Here is a 16993-nt window from a genome sequence, read left to right on the forward strand (position 1 = left end):
TCTGTCATTAGTATACAGTAAAGGTCTGTCCCCTGCACTAGGCTAAGGGCCAGCCCTACATCCCTCACGGGCATCCACAGACTCAGGCACGCACTAGTCACCCAGTAAGGACTCCCTGAAGGAGGCTCTTGAGCTAAGGGACAGGGGGCCAAGTGATAAGGGAGACATCTGATAAGGGAGGCATCCAGAGTCTAGTTCTTTGCTTTGGGTGAGTGGATCATGAAGCAAACATCAAAAAAGTCACATAATGTCAAATTCTCTTGGAATAAGCTACTCACTTTTCAGGGCCCACTTTCAAGCGTCACTGTAGGAAGGCATCCTGACCCAGGCCTGGGACAAGACCTTCGTTATGCTCCTAGCACTGACGTGTGTCTTCTTTAGCACGTTGATCTCTATGGTAACAGTGGGATTATTGGGTTAATGCAGGGTTTCTCAACAGTGGCACTATGGCATTTTGGACTGAATAATTCTTTTTTTTTTTCAATCTTCACCTGAGGATATTTATTTTCCCATTGCTTTTTAGAGAAAGTGGAAGAGAGAAAGACAGCAAGAAACATCAATGTGAGAGAAACACATCGATTGGTTGCCTCCTGCATGAGCCCTGTCCAAGGCCCGGGCCAGGGAGGAGCCTGTAACCGAGGTATATACCTGGACTGGAATCGAACCTGGGGCCCTTCAGTCCACAGGCCAAGGCTCTATCCACTGAGCCAAACCAGCCAGGGTTGGGCGGGATAACCTTAGTTGGGGGAGGCTGTTCTGTGCACTGCAGGTTGTTTTTTAGCAGCATCACTGACTTCTCACTAGATGCAGGCAGCACCCTCTCCATTGTGACAATGTCTCCAGGTAATTATCAAAAGTCCCCTGGAGGCAAGATGACTGCAGGTTGAGAACCACAGGTGGAACTAACACCTTTCTAACATCCCAGTTAGAAAGGTCTTTCCGTGAGGGTGGTCCAGCTACCTAAGCCCACATTTCCTGTTCCTCAGGCTGGCATCCACTCCCCCTGCCCCAGCCTGAGCCACGCACCACTGAGGCTGAGTGGACCTTCCCTTTTAGAAGGTTCTCCTCTATGGGCTTGGACAGCTCGAGGGCAGAGATTGCATGTCACTGGCTTTTGTACCTGCCAGGCCCACCCTGGCGTTGCTTTCAGGGTGTCAGGAAATGATCGCTGGGGCACAAATGGAGGCTGGGCAGCAGGAGCTGCTAAGTCCTGGGAAGTGGCAGGCGCAGGGATGGTCCTTCCCCACAGGGATGACTCTATGGGTCTTGTTTGTTTGTTTTCAGGAAGTTCAGACTTTATTAGATACCCTGAGGCTGGCCCTGGGGGCCTGGGCTAGCTTCACAGCTCTCCTCGTGGGAAGTGGCAGTGAGGAGAGGGGCAGCCGGGAAGGTTGAGGGCCCACACTAAGGGGCCCAAACCAGTCCTGTTGATCCACATCCCTTCCCACTTGCCCTGGCTCCTCTGGGAGTATCACATGGTGAGAATCTGTTTTGAAGACAAGAAGGGCTGCATGGAGGTTTCCAAGGCACACTGGTAGTCCTGCAGTGGGACCTCGGAGCAGGCGGGAGCCGCGAGCTGGCCTCGGCGGATGAGATCGCACAGAGTGAGGATCAGCTCCTTGAATTGGTCTGTGGGAGGTTGGAGGAAGTCAGACAGGGGTGCAGCAGCAGCAGGGCCTCGTACGATGGCACAAGTCACCTCCGCTGGTGCTGAGCGCCAGGCAAGTCTTTGAGAGCCCAGGGCTTGGCCACAGACAGGCCGGCTGTGGAGGCTGCCTGGTCCCCGCCTGTTTTCAGGTCAGGGAGAGCCAGGGTGGGGACAGAGGAACATGGGGAGTGGCCCCAGGAACTGACGGGCAGGCAGAGTGGTGGCTCAGACCCACAGAACCTGACTCGGGTGTAACCTGGAGTCTGAATGGTGGGAGGGGCAGGATTACTTCCAGGCTGGGAAGCCAGAAGGGGTGCAGGGAGGGAGGTGGGTGTGCCTGGCACTACTGATGTGGAACTGATGAACTTTGCTCAGGAAAAGGAGCCCAGGACTCCCTTAAAGCCCCATGAGCTGAGGCCACCAACACCCCCCCTCCGACTCTCTCCCCCGCCCACCACTAAGGGCCCACTATGGTACAGGAAGATAAGAAGTGAAGGGCTTGGCTGAGAAGTGTTTTTTCATAGATGTCAATTCACCCAACATTCACATCCCATCATATCTACCCTGCTTAGAACACTTCAACGGCTCCCTAATTGCCTTAAGATAGAGCCTGAACTCCTTAAAAAGACGTAGACGGCCTTTTATAATGTGGTTACAACCAATGTGTCCACCTCCTCATGGGCTTTTGCACGTGCTGGTTTTCGACCTGGAACACCCCATTCATGCCACCACTGTCCTCCCCTTCACGTGGATAACCCCTCATTCTTCAGTCTCAGCTGGGGGTCCCTGTCTGGGGACCGGGCCTCCAGGAAGGAAGAGCAGTGTCCCGGCTCGGGTTCTGGAGTCAGAGACACTAGCTGGTCACATCCTGGCTGCACACTCCGGAGCTGGGGTGGCTTTGGGAAAGCGACTGAACCACTCTGAGCCTCAGTCTCCTCTTCTGTCAAACAGGGCTAATAATACTTGAAACTATTATGGCATTTAGACTGAGCAGACGCTGAGTAACTTGTCCAGGTCCCACAGCGAGGCTAGACGCAACCTACAGCCAGCAGTGGCGGGGCCCAGGCAGGCTGGCTGCAGCACTGGTTTTCTTCACTTGGTCGTCTCCTATGGCGGTCTTCCCCACCGCCGGCTCTTCAAGGAAGGGGGCGGTGTGTGCCCTGTTCAATGTTATGCCCCCAAGAACTAGCCCACTTTAGTCCAATAACTATTTGCTCACTGTAGCTTAGTTAGAGGCTGTTCTCCTTTGTCCTGTCGTAGGGTTGGGGTCTAAGCACCCATCCAGGGCTCAGACAGGCTGGTCACTTCTGCAGCAGGCACTGCCCTCTTGTGTGACCCCTGGCAAAGGGCTGTCATGTACTCACCTGGACTATGGTCCTTCTTCCACTGGGACAACCAAAAGCCCCGAAGTTTGAGATCCTTAAAAATGAGCTGGCTCTGTGGGCACAGAAGGACATGTTGGGGCTCTGAGGCCAAGAGCTTCAGATACCCCTTAAGGTACACATTCTCTGAATCCCAGAGACAGGGAAACTGCCTGAGTTTACACAACTGTGGGGTCTGGCCCATCTCCAGGCTGCCCCCTCCCCACCACCAGCTTACCACAGAAGCGATGACAGGCTGCTTGGCCATCCCTCCATAGGTCACCATGGTTCCTCCAGGTCTGAAAAGTCAGAGAACAGAATGGGTGCAGGCAGATTCAGAGCCCTTCTGGAAGCTGCCACAGCGCTTCTATTCCAACCCTAAACCCTAAACCTTGCTTGCAGAATCCCTGGGAAGGACCCAAATACAGGTTCCTAGGTCCCACCCCTGACCTAACGACCTATCCCCCTCCAGATGACCTGGGTGTTTAGGCAGGGGTGGGAACCCACGGATATAGCCACCCCGTCAGGCTCTGATGAGCTGCTGCAAAGAAGCATGCTCTCCTGAGAAGAGCTCAAGACCCGAGTTCAGTCTGGCTCCACTCCACTTATAGGCATGCAACTGTGGGCATGGGATTGACATTGGTCCAGATCGCCAACTTCCTCCTGTAACGAGTGGCATGGGATTGCAGTTTGCCTTGGAGGGTGCCCAGAGTAGGGCTGAGCCTGGCTCTGCTGCTTCCTAGACCTGGGGTAGGTGACTGCCCTCTCTGGGCCTTGTACAAACGGGATGGGATTAGTACCCCTGGCCTAGGTGGCTGTGGGGGGGTTCCCTCAAGCTCCTGCACAGAGTTCAGTGCATGGTGAACTCCCTTGTTTTCACAGCTCTTTGATCAATGACCCATCTAGCCCGTGAGTTCTAGCCATCTCTATACCCCGGCGCTGGTGAGGGCTAGCAAACACGTGTTAACTACTAGTTTAGGGGATGCCTGCCTCAGCTGGGAAGGGGCCTTTCAGGCACACTCCGGCGGAGTTCCCATGAAAGGGAAAAGAATGGGAGGACAGGCACTGCTAACTGTCCACGGTGCGCATCCCCCTCAGCGGTGGGATGAGAGGCAGCCTCTGCACTTTCAGTTTTCCTTTGAACTTTCATAGGCTTTCAGAATGTTTTGTAACACGCATCATGCTACCTCTAAAATTAGAATCTATTTTTAAAAGCTAATAAAAAATTTAAAAGCTAATAAGCTAGGACTAAGTGACTTTTTAAGATGCCCTTAGGTTGTGAATCCTTAACCACTCCCCTCTCAGAGACGAACAAAGCGGGTCCCTTGGGAAAGCACAGCTGGATGGGCTCTCAGTCACCTGTGATGAAGGCGGCTGAGAGAGGAAGTGCCCAGAGACCTGGGTAGGACTTAACTTTGGCCCCAGTTTCCTACTCAGGCCCCTGCTGACCTGCCTCGGCTCGGCTTGCCCTGGCCTCGGGGCTGTTCACCTGATGGTCCTCCCAGCTCAGACGCGGAGGGCGCCGGCGATCTGGACCTGCAGGGCCGAGGGACTTACGCTAAGTGCCGCAGCAGCTCTGTGGAGCTTTTCCCGCCGACACAGTTGAGAGCGAGCCGTGGCTGAGGCATGTCCTGGAAGATAAGGAACCTGCGGTGAGGGAGCTACCACTCTACATGTGGGTCTTGAAGCTGCTACGAACAGCATTTCCCAGGCCCCTGTGTCAGGAGGGAGCGAAGAAAACGGGATGTTCTTGCCTTACAACTCTTTTTTTCCTGCCTGGAATGGCCTTTTCTTTACCAGCCGAGTCCTGTTCTCTGTTTGAGGATTTCATTCAGAGCCCACCTCTGAGAAAGAATACACTGAGGGTCCCTACAACCCATTTCCAAGGACTTCCTTTCGCCATGTGCGCCCCTCCTGGGACTTTGAACTCAGTTTATATCAGACCTACTGCTTCAGAAATGTTGTCAAGAGGGTGTGTTCTTGAGGGAGTGCGTGTGTGTTTGGTCGCTCCAGAGTTCAGTGAAAAGAGGCTGAGATGTGGTTTGGTCACTTACTAGGCGTGCTGGGGGTGGAGGTTCTGGAAGGTTCTGAGGCCAGGAGTTCAGAGAGACTGGGGCCAGCCCTGCCTCCACCACTTAAGACTGTGTGGTCTTGGTCAAATCCTTTATCTTTCCTGAGTCTGGGTTTCCTCGTCTATAAAATAGATAGTACCTGCTTTGTGGAGCTTTTGTGGGATTCTCTGATAAAATGCAAGGTAGGTACCCAGGAAATGTTGCTTCTTTTCTTTCTCTTTCCTCTCTGTGCCCCAGTTTCCTCAGCTCCTCTCCCAGCGCTGAGATTCACATCGGCTGTGAGGACTGACGTGGCCCATCACATACTCAAAACTGCAAACCACAGGTCTCCCGCCTCCCTCGCAGCACCTGGGCGCTTACTGCATGCCGCCCCCTGGCGGAGGGATGGGCTTTATCCTCCACAAAGAGCCAAGGGAAGATGGGAAGAGGAACAATGGAGCCAGGCCCCAGCTTCTCAAGTTCCAGTCCGCTTTCTTCAGGGGGGCGAGCATGAATGGAGGCGCAGCGTCCCTCATCCTAGGTACCTTAAAGACGTTTTTCATCTCGTGTGTCCTCAGCTCCTCTTCTGTGATCACATGCTCGGCCCCCAGGTTCTTCAGTCTGTCGGTCAGCTTCTGGAGGTCAGGTCTGGAAACCAAACACGGACCTCGGTCACACCGGCTCACTTTCTCCACCAAAGGCTCCCGGGGCTGCTCGGCCACAGCTGTGACAGCGTGTTTCTTTGCGGGAGGCTGGGATCGGGTTTAAGCCAGGCCTCGGGCAGGGCCTGACCATGCGGTTTCATCGTACTCCAGCGTCTCTTGGCCTCAGTTTCCTCCCTGGCATGAGAGAGCTGGGCTGGGCGGTTTCTACAGCTCCTGCCAGCTCAGGGATGCTGGAAACCATCTGTGCCAGGGAAAAGGCAGTTCACTTCCTGATTTCTTCTACGGACACAACAAACTCCACTTCCTTTCTGCCCCCCCCTCTCCTTTTCAAGGGGCTCTTGAGTATTGTGCAAACAAACTCCAGCCCAGGAGTGGCTCAGGGACTCTTTGGCCAAGGCAAACAATGATTTTTGTTAGCACAACCGAGGGGATAGAGAACTGAAGGGAGAGTCAATTCTCCTAATAAGACAGGGCTTCCGACAGACATGGCCACACTCGTGGACAGTGAGGCTCAAGGAAACGATGCTATGAGGGAAACAGAACAAGCCGGGAAATGAAGTCTGCTACCGACTTGCTGTGACTCCCTGAGCAAGTTGCCTCCTCTTTCCGAAATTTCAGTTTTCTCATCTATGAAACAGAGATGGAAAACCTGCTCATCTCCTTCAATCTTTTAATGCACTTCAAAGTACCACACAAATACAAGGGGAAAAAAGGGCCCTGGGTTAGACGGTTCACAGAAAAAATAACACAGCTTAAAACATCCCCAAATATGAACACTGGTTTTGAAAAAACCACACGTTATCACAAGTCCAGTTTCAAATACTCCTAGTGGCCGTCTCCACCTCCTTCCTGTCTTCCCTTCCTATTTCAAAGACTCACTCATCCTATAGCCAAAAGCCACCTGGACTTCATTTCTCAAGGCTGACACCCATCCGGGAGGAGGCGCGCTTATGCAAGGGCGCCATCTGGTGGACACGCAGGGATGCGACACGCAGTCAGGATCTGGGATACCGGCTCCCCACGCACCTGTCTCGGACCACATTGATGGTCCTCAGGCCCAGGGCTGCGGCGATCTGGATGACTGCTTGCCCCACGCCACTGTTGGATGCATTCTGGATGACGGAATCTCCTGTGGAGCCAGGAAGAGACTCAAGTCAAGTCCTGGAGACCTGTAATAGGTCAAGGGCTTCCAGCCTGAGACCCTATCATATAAGGCAGGAGATGGAGTGCTTAGGCCAGTGATGGCGAACCTTTTGAGCTCGGCGTGTCAGCGTTTTGAAAAACCCTAACTTAACTCTGGTGCCATGTCACATATAGAATTTTTTTTGATATTTTCAACCACAGTAATACAAAGATTTATATTTTTGATATTTACGTTATATATTTAAATGCCATTTAACAAAGAAAAATCAACCAAAAAATGAGTGTCATAGGTTCGCCATCACTGGCTTAGGCTCCCAGAGGACCCGGGGCGTGGCTGCTGAGCCTTCTCAGACCTTGGAGTGTTGCTCACTCTTCTCCCAATGCCCCCCAAACTTCCACAACACACTACCTCCTATGACTTGGCAACTCAGTCTACAGTAGACATAATGTAGAAAAACCCTGCTATATAAATGAGTTCATATCCTTCATCCTCCAATTTTTATGTTGTCAAGTCTCTGCTTAGGTTATTTCCTTGGTGTGCAATGCTTGCCTCTTCCTTTCTCCCTTTGTTGTGAAACCCTATTGAAACCCTTTGAAGCGCAGCTTAAGGGTGGCTTCCTTCACGAAGCCTTTCCAGACTCCTCCCACTGTGCTCCGCAGCACTCTGCAGCATCTGTCTTAGTAACATGGTCTGCCTCATCGCATGCTTGGCTGTATACAGGTCCACCTTTATCGAGGGCTTGCAGCTGGAGGGGAAGGCCATGCCGTATTCCCCTCTCTGTACGGCTTAATCAAGGCGCATTGCCTTGCAATGGGATTAGATCAGCCGTGGGCAAACTACGGCCCACGGGCCGGATCCAGCCCGTTTGAAATGAATAAAACTAAAAAAAAAAAGACCATACCCTTTTATGTAATGATGTTTACTTTGAATTTATATTAGTTCACACAAACACTCCATCCATGCTTTTGTTCCAGCCCTCCGGTCCAGTTTAAGAACCCATTGTGGCCCTCGAGTCAAAAAGTTTGGCCGCCCCTGGATTAGATCCACACTGGAGAAGCTAGCAGCCCCTGAAACAGGAGCCTATAGTTTGTGGACTAAGCCCAGGCCTGCATTTGGAACTAGTCAATGGGTGAGGCAGCAAGGCATGTTGGGGAAAATGTGGGCTCTGGAATGAGATGGACCTGGGTGTGAGTCAGAGCTTCACCTCTGACTGTGATTGAATGAGGTGGGGCCAGTCATGACCTCTTTGAACCGCAGGTTCCTCCCCCTAAAACAGGAGTCCTCTGCGCATCAATCAGGATGCTCCTCATTAGAGTCAATGCCGTCAAGTGCACGAAGGTGCTCCGTTACCCCTGAAAGGTTATCTGGATCTTGAAAGGCAGCAGGAAGGGCACATAGTAAGGGTAAATATGGTTCCATGAAACTCTGGTTTCATATATCCTATCTAATAAAAGAGAAACATGGTAATTGGCGTACGACTGCTACCCTTCCCATCGGCTAATCAGGGCGATGTGCAAATTAACTGCCAGCCAAGATGGCGGCCGGCAGCCAGGCAGCTTGAAACTAACATGAGGCTTGCTTGCTTCAGTGACGGAGGACTGCAACGTTCCCCGCCTGCCTTGCCGGCCTCTGAGCTTGCAGTTTAAGAAACATTGTAATGAATATAGAAGCTAAACAAAACCCCAGAAACCTGCTTTCAGCGAGCCTGGGATCTCAGAGCTGGAGTTGATACAGAGTTTCGATTATAGAACCTAAACAAACCAGATACCTACTTTCAGCAGCTGAGGCCTTAGAGCTGGAGCCAAGCCTCAGAGCTAAAGCTGGCCCAGAATAAAAAGAAAAAAAAGAAAAAAAGGAGCGGTTGGGAGCTTCAGTCCCAGCCTGAAAACAGCCCTCAGTCCCTCACCCAGTCTGGCCAGGCACCCCAGTGGGGACCCCCACCCTGAAGGGTGTGTGACCAGCTGCAAACAGCCATCATCCCCTCACCCAGGCTGGCCAGGCACCCCAGTGGGGACCCCCACCCTGATCCAGGACACCCTTCAGGGCAAACCAGCCAGCCCCCACCCATGCACCAGGCCTCTATTCTATATAGTAAAAGGGTAATATGCCTCCCAGCACTGGGATCAGCATGACAGGGGGCAGCGCCCAAACCCCCTGATCGCCCTGCGGCTCTGTGTGTGACAGGGGGCGGGGCCACAACCTCCCTATCGGCCCTGCTCTGTGCCTGATAGGGGGGAGCTCCCCAACCCCCTGATTGCCCTGCGGCTCTGTGTGTGACAGGGTGCGGCGCCCCCACCCCTCCACCCCACGGGCCTGCTCTGTGTGTGATGGGGTAGAGCCATAACCTCCCCATCGGCCCTGCCCTGAGTGTGAGAGTGGCAGTGCCCCAACCCCCTGATCAGCCCTGCTCTGTGGGTGATAGAGGGCGGAGCCCCAAACCCTTCCCCCCACGGGCCCTGCTCTGTGTGTGATGGGGTAGAGCCATAACCTCCCCATCGGCCCTGCCCTGAGTGTGACAGTGGCGGCGCCCCAACCCCCTGATTAGCCCTGCTCTGTGGGTGATAGAGGGCGGCGCCCCAACCCCCTGATCCACCCTGCTCTGTGTGTGACAGGGGGCGGTGCGCCAACTCCCCTATCGGCCTTACTCTGTGAGTGACAGGGGGGAGCTCCTCAACCCCCTGATGGGCCCTGCTCTGTGCGTGACAGGGGGGAGCTCCCCAACCCCCTGATCGGCCCTGCTCTGTGCATGACGGGGGGGGGGGGGAGCTCCCCAACCCCCTGATGGGCCCTGCTCTGTGTGTGACAGGGGGCAGCGCCCCAACCCCCTGATTGGCCCTGCTCTGTGCGTGACAGGGGGTGGCGCCGCAACCTCCCCATCGACCCTGCCTTGAGTGTGACAGGGGGCGGTGCCCCAACCCCCCAATCGGCCCTATCCTGAGCGTGACTGAGGGTGGCATTGCAACCTCCCGATCGCCCTGCTCTGTGCATGACAGGGGGCGGCGCCCCAGCTCCTCAATCGGCCCTGCTCTGAGCCCGACCAGGGGCTGCACCTAGGGATTGGGCCTGCCCTCTGCCACCCGGGAGCAGGCCTCAGCCAGCAGGTCGTTATCTCCCGAGGGGTCCCAGACTGCGAGAGGGCACAGGCTGGGCTGAGGGGCCCCCCTCCCCCCCAGTGCACAAATTTTTGTGCACCGGGCCTCTAGTATATATATATAGTCCCAAAATTCACGCAAGAAGTAATTTTGATAGAAAACACAGGTTTATAATTAAAAATTGTAAATTTTTTCTTGATTCATAAAGTATACAGTATAGGGTTATGTATGGAATAGCATATCGGGTAAATGGCCTCCACGGCTTTGCTGGCACATACGCACTCTTTTGTTGAAATTTTCCATGACCGTTTTGCATAAATGTGGCTGAATTTCGATGAGGCTCATTTTCATCTTGATGGCTTGGTTAATCGACAAAATTGTCGCATTTGGGGTTCAGAAAATCCACGAGTGATTGTTGAGAAACAAATGCATCCACAACGTGTCACTGTTTGGTGCGGATTTTGGGCTGGAGGCATCATCGGACCATTCTTCTTCAAAAATGCGGCTGCTCAGGCAATAACAAAAGAGTGTGTATGTGCCAGCAAAGCCGTGGAGGCCATTTACCCGATATGCTATTCCATACATAACCCTATACTGTATACTTTGTGAATCAATAAAAAATTTACAATTTTTAATTATAAACCTGTGTTTTCTATCAAAATTACTTCTTGCGTGAATTTTGGGACACCGTTTATATATACTCATATGTGTCTATGTGTTAGATTTCAATGTGGGTCAAGATCATAAGTTTAACACTGATCTAGCCTAGGCCACACCAGCCCCAACACAGGAAAGTGGAGATGCACACGGGCACCTGAGGTGGGTGGTGTCAGCATGCCCTGCTGTGTCCACCAGAGAGGTGGCCCAAATCAGGGATGGCCTGAAGGGATGAGATGCAGGTGACCAATGTGTTTGCTGCACTAGAACTTGAGCAAAGGTCCCTGGTCACACCTGCTGGCTTTCTCCACTATGGGTTGCTAGGACTGCTCTGTTCTCCCTTTGCGGGGAGCTGGGGCTGGTTTTCAGCCAGCCTTGGGCTGCAGAGGCCACCATATTCCAATAGCTCTTGGCCTCAGTTTCCTCGTTGGCATAACAGAGCTAGCCCGGGTGACTTCCATGGCCCTACCAGCTTGCGGATATGCATCGTGTGCAAGGTAAACCTCCCACGATGGGGCATGAGAGTTGGTGGGTAACCTGCTGCCACTGAGGTTAGTTCTGGGATGGGTTCTATGAGGGTCGTTAGAGGGCTCCTAGCAGGACTCCCATTTCGCCCACAGCACCAACCAGCCTTCACTGGCTTCTCCTCCTTCCCTGACTCACTCTCCCCACTCCCTCACTCCTGCTTCCTGGGACCACCTCCTCAGTGAACTGCGTGCCCCTGTCCTTGTCTCAGGCTCTGCTCTCAGGGAACCCCAAATAAAGCACCTGGTTTTTGTCACTTCCTTGCTAAATGATCTCACACAAATAATTTACCTCTCTGGACCCGTTTCATTTATAAAAGAAAGGATAAGAAAAGCAGTGTGGTTACTGCACTATACGCCCTATGCTAAGTGTCACATTGCAATGTTTCAGCTAACCCTCAAAATTCCTATTCTCTGTTTTACAGATAAAAAACACCCTAATGATTTGAGAGGTCAGCTCACACAGGTAGTGTAAGGTGAAGCTGGAGTTCAGACCTAGGTTGTTAGCCTGGGGCTTGAGCTCTTAACCAATGGTACCAACCTCACTGTACTGCTTTGACGATTTGAGGCATTCAATGTGGTAACGCTTGTAAAGGCATGCGTGAGAACTGGGAAGTACTATATGAACGCTGAGTGGAATTACTAAGTTCAGCATTTTACTGAAAACATAGGGACTGTGTCTATCTTGTCTGGCTTTGTATCCCCAGAGCTTAGCACAGCCCAATATGTTTTCGCTGAATGACAGATTCCATCCCAAGCTCTGGGAATGTGATCCTTCAGCAGTTTTCCAGAATATAGTATTCCTCATGAGGTTTCAGCTTCTTTTCTAGGAACCAAGCTAACATCTTTCTAAGCAAAAGCAACAACAACATGTTCACCCAGGTTAGGGGCCCCGTCTTCCTCTCCTGGAAGTTCCCGTGGCCTCAGCGTCAGGATTGGGGTCCTAGTCTGGAGATCCTGGCCGCCACTCCGACCTCAGGTTCCCACCTGGCTGCAGCTGCTCAAAGTCCTTCAGCATCCTGTAGGCCGTGCAGGGATTGACACCCAGGGTGGCCGCACTCTGAAGAGGGATGTCACTTGGAACTCCGATCAGTGCTTCCTCGCTGAACACGGCCTCAGTCCGCCAGGTTCCTGAGTCAAGAGATGAGGTCAGGGCAGTGAGGAACCCCTCTCCACACTCAACCCCAGTTCACCCTCCTCAGTAAATGGGCACCTAGGACAGCGGACTTCAAAGAATGCTTAGCGGACAAAGGAAATCTCCAAGTCCTTTTGAATGTCTCTGAGTCCTCAGGATAATTAAGGTGTAGATTTTGTTATTCCCGCGTTAGTTACCATTAGATTTAGCTAACGTCACCCAGCAGGTGACTAAGGATCTCAAACTACTGGACACGGAGGGTAAGACAGCATCATCACTACCAGGAAGATGAGAAAAAGAAGCCCTCGTTTTCCTCCTTGGTCCTCCTTCTTCTCACCTAGCGCACCTTGACTCGGGGTGGGATTATGGGAAAAAGCATGAAGGTCTAAGTCAAAGGCCTACGTTTGGGACCTGGTTTTGTCAGTCTGCTAGTCTGAGCAAATCCCTAAGTCACCTGAGCTTTGGTTACTCTAAAAATAAATGACATTGGCAAGAAGAGCCTGACAGGCCTCCTCCGAGAGCTGTTGCTCAAATCAAATGATTTAAGGGTAATGAAAAAATCCTGTAAACTGGAAAGAATGACCAATCAGAACCCCCCAGCCCACATTCCAGTTCCACACAAAAGAACTGTAAAATGTCAGTACTGAGAAGACCCTTGAGAGAACAACGTTTAACCTCCTCATCGGCAGGGCAGGAATCGGAGGGAGTGACTTGCTCCCTTCCAGCCACAGATACCTGCCCCACACCTTCTAGGAGCCAGACACTTGCACAACACAGACACATTCCTTACGCCAAGGAGCGTCTTTCCTTCTAGTGGAGTAGAACAAGTGAGAAACAAACAAACAAATACAATAATTATAAATTATATAGAGTTACAGCAGTGAGATCCCTTTAGATAGGAGTCAGGCAGGGACGCTTCTCTGAGGAAGTGACAGGCTAAGGGCTAAAGGATAGGGATGTTAGCCACTCAAGAACATCCTAGGCAGAGGAGAAAGCATATGCAGAGACTTTGAGGCAGGGCAGATAGAAGAGTGGAACTGGAGGACAGTGATGGGAAGAGTGGTTCAGATGTGGTTGAGGTGTCATGGGCTAAAGGAGTGTTTTATAGAATTTCATGATCTGGACCCATAGGAACCATGGAATTATGTGGTAAATCAGTACATACACATATATGAATATCTATCCATCTATCATCCATATCTGTGTGTGTGTATATCTATCTCAAAAGCCAAATTTTTCATGGAACAATATTTATCCTACTGACTTATTCTTTATTCTATTCTGCTTGATTTTAGTTAAAAAAAAATTCTGTTTGCCACTCACTCGATTGATTTTGCTAATGGGTCACAACCTGCAGTGTGAAAACCATAGATAGCTCTCAGGGTCATGGCATGGAGAACGGATTTTATTTTGGCGAATGGGAAGTTTCTAATGAGCTTTAAGGGCACTCTGAGGCCATCGGATTTATGCTTTAAGGTCACGGTGTTGCTGTGAGGAAAAGACAGTGGGGTGGCGAGGGACAGAGGGAAATGCGGAGGCCCAATCAGGAGGCTTTTGCAGGGGTTGAGATGTGAGGCGATGGTTCCTAGACCAAGACTTCGGCTGTGGGGATGAAGGAAAGTAGATGGATTCGAATTATCTGTTGAAGGTGAGTCAACAGGGGGTGATGGGCATTGGGTGACGGGTGCTCGCCACTGCAGCAGGATCCCATGTATAGCAGAGGTGACGAGGACAGACCTTGGAGTCAGACAGATGCCGATTCAAGCCCTGGCTCTGCCAAGTACTCGCAAGGTGACTTAGGGAAACCACTGGGCGCCTGTGGGCTCAGCGTCTGAGGGCTGTGCTGTCTCAGGGCGCTGGGCCCACACTTCCAAAGCTCTCGATTGTGTGCACTCATCCGGTTGCTGGGATTCAAACAGTATCCTGGTAACACATGTCCCAGGTACGGGGAGTAGGGGGCAGCCTAGGCGATTACTAACTGTGCTGCAGGAGGGGAGGCTTTAGGAAACAGGAACTGGGGATGGGAGGCAGCAACACTATTCGAGGCTGTGTCAATCCCAGCGTAGATCTGTGGTTGGGAAAATAAGAGGCTACAAAGCTGAAGGGTTCCTCTGGGATCCAGGAGGTGCCTTGGCATTCTCTGGGCTTCACCCAGCCTGGTTTTAAAATCTTCACTGTCCTCTTCAGAAGCATCACCCCCTTCATCTTAGCCATCACTCACTGTACTCTGTGCCAATCATTTCGTGTATGGCTTTAACGCATGAAATCAAGGGGATCTTCTAATTCCCCGTAATGGCACGACAATGGATATTCAGCCCTTGACATGGATTTCTGGGGCCTGGCTGTCCCTACTCCTCTTCTCAAGAGGACCTGGGTGGGATGGGGACAGCACCCATGGTCAGCCCCAGGGGCTGTCAGGGATTTAAAGGAGAAACCCTTCGGCTTTGGCGTTGGAGAGACCTGTTTAAAAACCCAGCTCTGCCACCCACTAGTGGTGTGACTTAAATTTCTCACTTCACTTTCTTGGATTTTAGTAAAAAAAAAATTCTGTTTGCCACTCACTCAATTGATTTTGCTAATTGATTGTCACTTTCCCTGAGCTATGAAATGCGGAGAATAGCACTCACGCTGTAGTGTGGAGATGAAATGTGATGGCATTTGTACACTATCACTGAGCCTAGTGTGTAGAAGGTGTGTAACGCCCCGTGGTTCCCTTTACTGGTCCTAAGTCCCATGCCCTTGCTCTGAGGATCGCTATTCCTCACGCATGTGCAACGGACCCTTAACCATCTCCACCATCTAACGCAGGTCGGCAAACTATGGCCCACGGGCCAATCTGGCTCACTGCCTGTTTTTGTAAATAAAGCTTTATTGGAACACAGCCAGACACACTTCTTTTGTATTGTTTACGGCCACTTAGAATGGCAGACTTGAGTAGAGGTAGATGGTTGCAAAGCCTAAAATATTTACTAATTGGCCATTTAAGAAAAAGTCTGCCAACCCTGATCTAATGCATAGAGAAATTGAGTGTTTGCAAAGGTCACTGCATGTATTGCCTCAGTTGAGCTGCGTAGGAGTTAGCGGAGATATGCAAGGCAACGGCTATTAGCTCCATTTTAGAGATGAGGAAACTGAGGCTCAAAGTAGTTGTGACTTAAGATCATACAGGACAGGTGGAAGGAGAACCTGCATCTGATTCCCAGGCCAGGGCTCCTTCTGCTGCCCCGTATTGCCCCAGCAGGGTTTCCAGTGAGAAAGTCAGTTCGCATATTCTCTGGCCCGGCTGCCCTGGGGACTAGTTGGGTTGCATGTGGGAAAAATCTGGCTATGGCCACAGCAACAGCTAAGCAGCTCAATACCATGAAAAGATGACCAAGATTCAGGCCGCTGAGCACTTATCTGCCTACTGATTGCCACTCTTAGTAAACTGCAGTCTTAACTAGAAGACCGTGTCTGTTCACTGCTGTATGCTAGAGCCCAGCACACTACAGATGTTCATAAAATGTTTACTGAATAAACTGAGCTAATTATAGTCCTGATAATTATAAAACCCTCATCCTCTCTGACTGGCACCTGGTTTAAAAGACACGCCTTTTCCCCAGGGAGAAATCCCTGTTCTGGCTACCACCACCACCACCACCACCCATGAAATTACCCACACACCTGGCAGATGTCCTTTGTTCCTCTCTCCAAACATAATTACCAAGCTCTTAAATCCACTGTCTTCTCCAGTCCCATGGAACTGTCTTTTTAGACACTCACCATCTGCAGCCTGAATGTTCAGCCCCCTCCTTACCTGCTTCCTGCTTCCACGGGGCCCCTGGCTTTCCTGAGCCCTCTCTGCACTGCACAAGTCTGATCAAACCAGTGCTCTTCTTAACTCTTCATCAGGCTCCTCTGACCGTGGATGTGAGCCCTTCATGACTGGGCTCCAGCCCACCTCTCCAGCCTCATCTTGCTCCTCCACCATCCCTCCCTTGACCCAGCCAAACTGAGCTACCTGTAGTTTTGCTGGTGCCTGGCCTTCCGCCATCGCCAGACCTTTGCATGTGCTGTACTCCCAGCCTGGGACGCCCCTGCTCACTAGCCCACTGACTGCACTTCTACTCAGTCTTCCAGACCCAGTTCAAGCAGCACTTCTCTGGGAAGCCTTTCCTAAAGCTGCTCGCGATAGGGGACTCCTACTTTTGTGTTCATCCTGTGGTTATAGCACTTATCATACTGCATTGTATTAAGGGCTGTTTTTCTGTTCCCAGCCAAGACTACTTTGCCGGCAGACTGTCTGACCCACCACGTGTGCCCTGCACTCAGCCGGGGGCTGGCCCAGGGCACCAGTCAGTATCCAGTGAATCCTCGCAGCCCTGTTTGCTCACACAGCCAGGCTTTCCCTGGCAGGTGCTGTTGAAGAGGGTGCAGCACTCTTGGCAGCTTTCCTGATCTCAGGGAAGCAAGCAGCTTCTAATAGACTTCTGTTACCATTGTTTTTTTCCTGCCAGATACCTTTTTCTTTCTAGAACTACTCCTTCCTAACCTCTGTACCACAGAGGTGGGCAAGAGACTCCACTAAGCCAGTGGTCAGCAAACTGCGGCCCCTCGAGTGTGGCTCTTCCACAAAATACCACGTGCGGGCGCGCACATACAGTGCGATTGAAACTTTGTGGCCACACTCAAGAGGCCAAAGAGCCACATGTGGCTCGCGAGCCGCAGTTTGCCGAC

General features: G+C 51.8%; 1 protein-coding gene across 4 annotated transcripts in view; it reads right to left on the reverse strand.

The window, feature by feature from the left end:
* Positions 1-278: 278 nt before the first annotated feature.
* The window catches only part of MECR (mitochondrial trans-2-enoyl-CoA reductase), a 32236-nt gene continuing 15521 nt past the window's right edge, over positions 279-16993 (reverse strand). For 3 of the 4 annotated variants that reach the window (XM_036347179.1, XM_036347182.1, XM_036347183.1), the window contains exons 4-10: positions 12130-12273; positions 6752-6854; positions 5606-5708; positions 4567-4640; positions 3248-3308; positions 3013-3085; positions 1274-1629 (exon numbers count right to left, since the gene is read on the reverse strand). In XM_036347179.1, the coding sequence (XP_036203072.1) occupies positions 1472-1629; positions 3013-3085; positions 3248-3308; positions 4567-4640; positions 5606-5708; positions 6752-6854; positions 12130-12273 (716 nt within the window). In that variant the 3' untranslated portion in view covers positions 1274-1471. Of the gene's footprint in view, positions 393-1273; positions 1630-3012; positions 3086-3247; positions 3309-4566; positions 4641-5605; positions 5709-6751; positions 6855-12129; positions 12274-16993 lie in introns of those variants that run through there. The other variant, XM_036347181.1, reaches the window with a different exon arrangement.

The sequence above is a fragment of the Myotis myotis genome, unplaced genomic scaffold (assembly GCF_014108235.1).
Source record: "Myotis myotis isolate mMyoMyo1 unplaced genomic scaffold, mMyoMyo1.p scaffold_m19_p_2, whole genome shotgun sequence".
Lineage (NCBI taxonomy): Eukaryota > Metazoa > Chordata > Mammalia > Chiroptera > Vespertilionidae > Myotis > Myotis myotis.